Source organism: Numenius arquata, chromosome 25 (assembly GCF_964106895.1).
Source record: "Numenius arquata chromosome 25, bNumArq3.hap1.1, whole genome shotgun sequence".
Classification (NCBI taxonomy): Eukaryota; Metazoa; Chordata; class Aves; order Charadriiformes; family Scolopacidae; genus Numenius; species Numenius arquata.
The window spans coordinates 3,017,327-3,026,022 of record NC_133600.1 but is presented as its reverse complement, the minus strand read 5'-3'; the positions used below and the strand labels follow the sequence as shown (position 1 = coordinate 3,026,022).

The following is an 8,696-nucleotide window of genomic DNA, read 5'->3' as shown; positions in this document are numbered from 1 at the left end:
TGATGGAGAACTGAAGAGAGATTCATGCAAACCTAGGAAATGGCATCACAGAGACCAGCCGTGTGAAGAAGACTCTCGAGGGAGGAAGAAGAGCCCACCTGGACAGAACGGTCTGGACTTGAGGCAGCAGAGAGACCTCGATTCACTCAATTCACTATTTTCCAGACTCTTTTTTTTAGTGCATTTCGTTTGGCTGCATTAACCAGAGACCGTCCCGTCTCTGTTGTCACCTTGGACTGACCAAGACGTATGTGACAACCAGAGGGGAGCGACCTGCAGCCCCCGTTTGCAGAAGTGCTCTTGACTGGGGGGGGGACACACCTGGCCACGAGCACCGGAGTCACACAGACGGGGTGGCTGGGAGTCCAGGAAAATGTGTTTGCAAAATGAAGCTCTGGCTCTCCCTGCCTCCCTCTTCCTGCCAGGCTGCAGAGACCACCCCTATCCCCATCTCGCTCCTGCTGGTGGGAAACTGTTCCCGGGGTTTTCAAACACTCGGGTGGGTGGTGGCCAGGAAATCTGTCCCAGCAGGATGCCACACGCCTCCTGCCAAGCCCTCCAGCCCCTCTGGCACGGGGAGCATCCAGATGCTCCCTACCAGCCTCATGACATGTTTCCTGCCAGTTTAGTTTGTCCAACTACATTCAACCATGCAATTATTTGCCTTTCCCCAGAGCTCCTCCTCATTTACAGAAGGACACCTTAACCCCTGGAGCTCTGGAGAAGCCCTTCCAGCTCCAATCTTTGGAGGGCAGGGATGCGTTGAGTGTGAAAACCCCAAGTTCCCTACAGGAGCCTGTGGTCCCGGGGCCTGGCTGCGTCGTGCTGTGAGGTTTGCGACCTGAACTTCACTCGGAGGTGACCTTTTCTGTTTTGACAGAGGAGCCCGAAAGGAGCGGAGGACACGGAAAGGACAGAGAGAAGACAGAGCACAGCCGGGGTAGGCGTGGGATGGTTTCTGCAGCACCATCATGACAACGCAGAAGCGAAGGAGGAACGAGAGCTGTTGGGAAATGCGCTAATACCACACCGTAGCTCCTTCCAGAGCTGCCCCCAGCCCTCCCCCTCACATTTCCTGGGCTGTGGGGGTGGCACGTGGCCTGTGACCATGAGGGACAGGCAGCTTCCCTGTGCTCCTGCCCTTGCCGGCTCGAACTGACAGTACCTTGGTTAGAGGAGACAGGCAAGAGCTGAGCAGAGGGAGGGAGTCCCTGCTGACAAGGTTTGAACCTCTGGCAAAAGCTTTCACGAGCTCTTTTGCGGTGTGTGGCTCGGTTTTGACTCGAGCACCCCACGAAGCGGAGCACCCCTGCCACGGCCGAGGCGGGGGCTGAGCCCGGAGGGACATTTCCCATCAGTTGTACAGTGCAGCGGGGGGAGGTGGTGGCAGGGGGTGCAGCGAGAGAAGAGGCAGCTGTTTCCAGGTGTGGATGGCAAAGGCTAAGGACTGTACTGTCGGTTGGGTGGGTGGATCTCACGGACGTTAGTAGAGCTGGAGCTGGAGCTTCATCCTCAGTGCTTGGCCCAGCTCCCCTGCTAAGTAGTTGAGGTGGTTCTTGGCCTCCAGTTTCTGCAGTTCCCTCTTGCGGTACAAGGGCACGCTCACGATTTCCAGCAGGTAGGTGCCAGGCACTATTTTCTTGCGGCCGAGGTGCAGGTAGCTGAGCCCCTCCTTTTGGTGGATGCGGAAGTAGCCATCCTCATTCCCGTGGGAGATAAGGTACCGCACGCGGTTCTCCAGGGGCTCCACAGCCGGCAGGAGCTCCAGGATGTGCTCCTTGTGAGCCAGGTCAGAGAGGTTCAGCATCATGGACAGAGGAGCATCCACATCCATACTGGCCAAGTTCACAGCGTGATCCTTCAAAAGGAACCAGGCACGTTACTCACAGGTAGCAAAAAAAGCTCATGGCCAGGTGAAGGACTTGATTTAGAGGAGTTCTGCCCCATGGGCCACCCCAAAGCAGCTCTGAGAAGTGGCTACGACTTCTATGGTCCTTGCTTTCCTTCAAGTGTTTCTCGGTACCCTGTTTGTGTCTCTGAGACTGAGCCAGCCCTTACACAGCCCTCATCTTCAGGGGAAGGACCAATAACTTCAGAGACATTTTCCTCCCAAGGCCTGAAGGGCCCATAACGACCTCCCAGTCCAGTGAACTTCTTGGGGGAGCCTTGGACAGAGGCCAGAACTTCCGTCCAAGGAATAACCTGTATTTATGGTGGCAGGTCCAGTCTGGAGTCAGACAGTAAGTGCTGATGGTCCTCTACGGCCCTACGGGGACTGCTCCCCCATCAGCTCCCCTTGCAAGGAAACGTGTGCTTTATTGCTTGGTCACACGAATCTCCACACATTTGCGGCCAAACCACGTAAGTGTGTCCCCCCTATGATTGTCCTGACCTTCTCTAATGTATCATGGAAGACCTTCCATTTCAGCAGGACTTCTGGACGCAGTGGTACCCACAAACCCCCAGGCAACCCACCAGGGGACAGAGTGAGCTGCTCGCTCTGTCTGGCCCGAGGCAGCCCCACGGGAATGGGGACACGGCACGGGATCCACTCCGGGCAGTTGTCCTCCCAAGTGACCCAGCTCTCGCCTTGCTCCACCCCACCCAGGATGCCATGGATTTCTTACCTGGTGCTTCTCAGTGCCATTGACGCTGCGTCGCTGCCGACCCCTCTTGGGGTAGCCATTTATCTTGCACTCATAGCAGGTTTCGGGGGAGAGCAGGTTGTCTTCATCTTCCTCTTGGGGAGCAGGAAGGTAAGAACCTTTCCCAAAACCCAAGCCAGAAATACAGTGTCTGGTGGCAGAAAAGCAGAGAGACCCATCTCAGATTCATGCTTCAAGAAGGAAATCTTACCGTTGCCCTCACAAGTTCTTCATGTGGCACCCAGAAACACACAGAGGATCATGCCTGGGTAGAGGACATGGCTTGTACAGAATGGCTTGTTCACAGGGCATGTCTCAGAGATGAGGCCACACCTTTTTTAAATGTGGCCGGTAGGTTTAATCTGTCTGCACGCTGGACTAGATGGATCTGCAGAGCATCTGCTCCAGTGCTAGCAGCTGCACTAACCACTGGATTAGTGAAATGGGAGAGGAGATGCGCATTAGCATGAGGATCTCATGATGGGCGAGGACCAGTCTGGCATGGAAAAGCTGAGGACTCATAGGAATGGGAGCTTATTGGCTCCTGGGGCTCCTTCTAACTGTATTGGTGGCAGAGAGCGGAAGTGTGATGGAGCATGCCTGGGGGCACCATGCATTGGCAGCCTGCAATATCCCCCAAGACGAATGGCTTTGGGGACAACCTGCTGGCTGCTCCCTTACCCTTGTCCTGCTCGGAAGTAGCCCCCGGGACAGCCGCAGAGGTAGCCTCCGTCTGTGTTGGAGCAGCCATAACTGCAGGGGCTGCCGCCCGCTGAGCATTCATCCACGTCCTGGCACCCACCGAAGGCTTGGTCAAAATCGAAGCCAGACGGGCAGACGCACTTGAAGCTCCCCAGGGTGTTGTAGCAGGAGGCAGAGCCGCAGGCGGTGGGGCTGGAGCACTCGTTTTCATCTGCACCCAAAGACACCAGAACTAGTCAAGAACTTACTGGAAGGGAGCTCCTGTGCTGCTGGTGCTCCCCACCCCACGTGGCCAAGGAAATCTGTCCCCAGCCATCGCTGAGCTAGCAGCAGGTTCCCTTCTCCTGGCTCCCCTGAGAGAACTCATCCCATGCAGGGCCCTGAAGGACAGCCTTGATCATTTTTTTCATCCTCCTGCAACGCAGGGAGCTGCTGGCGTCAGGAGCACTGGGAGCTCAGCACTCTGCTGAGCAGCTTCCTGATGTTCCTGATGTTCCCTGATGCAGAGAGAACCTGGGACAGGGCAGGTCAGGGCAGGGGGACCGACTCTGGGCACAGGCATGGTCCTTCTCTGGGGCAAGTGCAGTAGATCAGTGCTGGGTTAGCAGAGATGAACCCAGAATCCAGTGTCAGAGACGGCCAGGGGTGGCTGGAGAGGGATTCAGGGAATAGCTGGCCTCTATCCCCCATCCCCACAGCTACGGGACACCCCACCCCGCACTCACCCACACACTGGTTCCACTGGTAGTGCTGCACGTAGCCCTGCGGACAGCCGCAACGGTAGCCTCCCAGCACGTTCTGGCAGCCGTGCTGGCACCGGTGGTTTCCATCGCACTCGTCCACATCTGCAACGTAACACAGACGGTGGTGAGAGAACTTCTCCCTGTCTCACGGGCAGCGCTGGGTGCGCGGGGACCATGTGCACATGGCAAATGCCTGGCAGCCAGCATCCTTGAGGGTGCTCATGTGGGTGGGCAGTTCTTCTGCCAAATTATGTCTCTGCAGCTTGGAATTGGGTAACACCTTCAAGCCCCAAGGCCCACATACATCCCCTGGCAGCCCCTGCTTGGGTTTTTTTTTTTGATTCAAAGTCTGGCCTTTCCTTTAGCATGGTAGGTTGTGTCCAGCATGAGATCTCCCCTGATCAGATACAGGGCCCCCTTGGCTGCTACGGTTGCAGCACCAAGACCTTCATCTACTTGTCCAAGAGCCAGTGTCTCTCCAGGCAGGTCAGGCACCCACCTCTCCTTTGCACCAAGGCTTCCCGTATGGGTTTCTGGTGCCCCATAGTAAGAACAGTCCCTTCTTGGCTGGACTGAGCTGCCTTAGAGACTGTGAGTGAACTGGGAATTCTTCCACATGGAACACGTCTGTCAAAGCCCCAGAGACAAAGACCCACCTTCACAGTTGACACCAGAGCTGTCCAGGGAGAATCCTTTCTGGCACTCACAGTTGTAACTGCCCGGCGTGTTGAGACACTGTCCTTTGGCTCCGCACAGGGACGGCTGTGCCGTGCACTCGTTGTTGTCTGCAAAACACCCCCGGCCGCCTGTCAGTCCATCCCCAAGGACGCGGCTGTGGGCAGCTTTGCAGACAGCTACCTCACACCGTGGAGCTCAGCCCAGGGTGAGCAGCACAGACAAGTCAGATGCCCAACCCCAGGCCGACTGGAGAGAGGCAGAGCTCCAGACCCAGATCTGGGGGGCTGGAATGACTCTCCTGGGCTTAAAGCTCACCCATGGGGACCTTGGTGGTGCTGCAGAGCAGAGCAGAGAATGTCTCTACTCACCGATGCAGGAGGAGTGGTGCTGGGTGAAGCCTGGGGGACATTTGCAGTTGAATCCCCCGATGATGTTCACGCAAAGGAACTGGCAGTTGTGCTGCTTGGTGGAACATTCATCCAAGTCTAAAGCAACAAGAAAGAACACGTGTCTCAATTTATCTTATCTTTGTGGTCTGTCAATTTATCTTGTCTCTTTGGCACCCACATGTACACGGTGACACGCAGTGGTCCTGGGCAGACCAAGGCCTGACATGGGCCAGCCTCAGGAACAACACACACAACAACACACAGGACAGGAACAACACACACATGAGAACAAGTCCAGGGAGCCTCTCCCCACCTCAGCTGCTGATCGTATACAGACACATCTGGAAGATGCACATTTTCCCTGCCTTTCCTGTAATCCCCAAATCCCAGACTCTCCCAGATTCTCAGGCCACCTTCCTGATCCATCAGCACCCCGAGAGGTGGGCAAAGCCCCAGCCTGGCAGATGCCAGCACCAGGAGGAACCCTGATAGCGCCCAGACCACCTGTAGGAGACCTGCAGGTTCAAGACTCCTGGAGCTCAGCACAGCTTGGGATATGCTGTGCGGTCTGCAGGAAAGGGCAAGGAATATTATTTTTTTCCTGATGAGACAGATCTAGAGTGTCTGCAGCGGGATGAAACCCTGATGCATCAGTCCATGTGGGTCCATGGCACCTTTTTCCATGTCTAGCCTTGTCCTGTGGCTGAACAGAAAGACTTGGCTGCTCTGGAACATGTTTTTCAGCCCTTGCCACCCACCCCTGCTGCCAGAGATGAGGCATGGTCTCTGCTGCCTTCTCCTGGGTGAATACCTTTGCAGATCTTCCCATCTTCTTGTAGAATGTACCCTCGGGGGCAGGAGCATTGGTAGCTGCCTTCTGTGTTCTTGCAGATGAAGTTACACGGCTTCGGGGACTGGTTACACTCATCCAAATCTAGACTCGAGAGAGAAGACACATCAGCATTCACAGGTTGTGCTGCTGGACTGGCCCCCACCACCCCTTGGACTGTGCAGTCGACCAAGGGGCTCCTGAACACAAGGTGATCCCAGGTCTCAGAGCCCCACATAACTATGGGGTCAGATGGCCCTATGGATCCTAGCACTCCCTGCCCCAGATAAATGCATCTTTCCCACTCTCTGGGAAGCAGGTGATGAGAGACAGAGGCTTTGAGGGAGCACCTCGGTTTGAGCCAGCACAACAAATCTAGGAGATCTGCAGGAAAAGAGCTGAACCACCTCCCTGCTCAGACATGGGACGTCGTGTGACCTGGTGGATCTGAGCAACATCTTTCCCAGCCCCCTCCCAGCTGAAGAGACAGGTAGATCCTCCTCCCGAGTACAGGGAACATCAGGGATGGGGCCAGCCCTATACACCTGGAGCTTTGTCACTTCTGCCCAGCAGGGAGTAGCAGCCATGGCTCTGACAAAGCCCATAACTTTGAGTCAGGGTGGAGGACACAGAGCTGGAGAAAAGGGCAAGGTTGTTTCAAGAGCAATCCCGTCCTGGTGCTCAAAGTCATATCTGCTCTACCCTTGGCACAGAGCTTAGTTTCTGGGAGCCAAGGCCTCTAGGACACACAGCTGTTGGCATGGTCCTGAACACCATCTCAATGCTGGAAGTACAGCACATCCCCAACTCCTTCAGTGTTTCCCCAGATGCCTGCAGCCATGATTCCAGGGGTTCCTTTTATGTCAACATCTGGATTCCCAACGTGGCACCCAGGCTGGGTAGAACCAGCTGCTCTGCCAGCCAAAGCTCTGGCTGCTCACAGACTTCCAGCTCTGGATCCCACTCCCTGCCAGTCCCTGTGAGCCCTGGGCTCAGAGGGAGAAGACAAGGAGCCTTGGGGTTTAAGGAATTAAACAACACGGAGTGACGGCTTTGATGTACAGAGGACCATGCAATAGGGCAAAGCATCCAAAGCCCTGCTATGGATCTGCAGGACAGCATGGGCAGAGGTGAGGACAGGTCCCAGGTGGGGGTTACAGGATCTTCTCTTTCCATGCTGAAAAGCAGGGATGGAAGCCAGCCAGGGGTTTTCTTCTCCCGACTCACCCACGCAGGCTGTGCCCGTGATGTCTGCGGTGTAACCCAGCCTGCAGTGGCAGCGGAAGGAGCCGATGCTGTTGATGCACTGCCCGTTCTTGCAGAGGTTGGGCAGTACCTTGCACTCGTCGATGTCTGTGGGAGGGAGGGAAGGACCTGTTAGCGCCCACGCTGCCTCTGTCCCCGTGCTCGCACTGCCTCTGTCCCCATGCTCCTGTGCCAGCACCGTGCCAGGGTGGCTCAGACTGTCCCTGGGATGCCAGAGACATTTAGGGAGTCATAAGATAATGTTACAGAAGCTTCTTGTCCTCTCCAGGCACCGTGTAGGTCTGTCCCAGCCAGTTCCCAGGGGAATTCTGCCTGTACCCACATCTCCATTTTCTCCCCTCTGCCTTGAAGGTGGTTTGGGCCCCAGCTCACCTCTCCCATCGGTGGAGTACCCTGGTCCATGAGGACACATTTTCTTGTACTGGGCGGTTCCAGGGAGGGGGCAGAGCTCGCACTGGGGGCCCCAGCTGCGCCCGCTGTTGCAGCAGCACTCGGATTTGGTGACCAGGTTGCGGTTGGTGGAGGACATCTGGCACATGGTCTGCAGGACTTCAGTGAAGCAGAATCCTTGGCGGGTGTCTGGAAAGAGGGAGTGGGGATACAAGGTCAGGATGTGAGACTGTGGCAGCACCAGGAATAACCAAGCAGCCTGTGCCAGTTCCAGCACAGAGGGCAGTGTGGTTTGGATAACGCTAAAGGTGATGACCCCACAACCTTTCCCCTCAGAAACCCTGAAACACCTGAAAAGCACCATCTGCTACTAAATGGAAGCATCTCAGGACCCACCAAGACTTGGTAATTACCGATACACTCTGTGCCAGAGGGACTGACTTCAAAACCTTCGTTGCAGTCACAGCGGTAACTTCCCACCGTGTTGATGCAGCGACCGTTGGGGCAGATTCCGGGCTTGGTGCGACACTCGTTCTCATCTGCGAAGGAAAGAGCCAAAAAGCTGTGGTCAGGCACAGGACAAATTTCAGCTTTCCGTGACTTCTTACACTACCGCTCAGTTTGAAACGCCCTCACACAGTCCTTGAGGACCACTCCCACATCCTCAGGCAGCTGAGAAACACGTCCACCTGCCCTAGACATCCCCAAAATCAGGGTGGCTGGGGCCTTTCCATCCAGTGCTGGCCTTTCCAAATGCAGGTCAGTGCAAAGAAGCTTGACACAGACACAGAAAGACTCAACAGAAAGGACACAGGGCATAATGTGGTGTCATCCTGTGCTGGAATTGTGCAGACCCATGGTCCAGAGTTCATAGAATCACAGACTGGTTCGGGTTGGAAGGGACCTTAAAGATCATCAAGTTCCAACCCCCTGCCATAAGCAGGGACACCTCCCACTAGACCAGGTTGCTCAACCGGTGAGCAATGGAGAGGTTTTGTTTGTGCAGGCATCTAGTAGGACACACAAGGAAGTTCTGACATGTGGGAAACCCTGG

The 8,696-nt window shown here is 55.7% G+C and overlaps 1 protein-coding gene across 1 annotated transcript in view; it reads right to left on the bottom strand.

Annotated features, from left to right (window-relative positions):
* Nucleotides 1–1,483: 1,483 nt before the first annotated feature.
* The window catches only part of FBN3 (fibrillin 3), a 111,240-nt gene continuing 104,027 nt past the window's right edge, over nt 1,484–8,696 (bottom strand). Inside the window, exons 55-64 of the mRNA XM_074163853.1 lie at nt 8,056–8,181; nt 7,625–7,831; nt 7,214–7,339; nt 5,969–6,091; nt 5,137–5,253; nt 4,747–4,875; nt 4,073–4,192; nt 3,327–3,558; nt 2,628–2,796; nt 1,484–1,858 (exon numbers count right to left, since the gene is read on the bottom strand). Coding sequence (XP_074019954.1) covers nt 1,484–1,858; nt 2,628–2,796; nt 3,327–3,558; nt 4,073–4,192; nt 4,747–4,875; nt 5,137–5,253; nt 5,969–6,091; nt 7,214–7,339; nt 7,625–7,831; nt 8,056–8,181 — 1,724 coding nt within the window. The remainder of the gene's footprint in view (nt 1,859–2,627; nt 2,797–3,326; nt 3,559–4,072; nt 4,193–4,746; nt 4,876–5,136; nt 5,254–5,968; nt 6,092–7,213; nt 7,340–7,624; nt 7,832–8,055; nt 8,182–8,696) is intronic.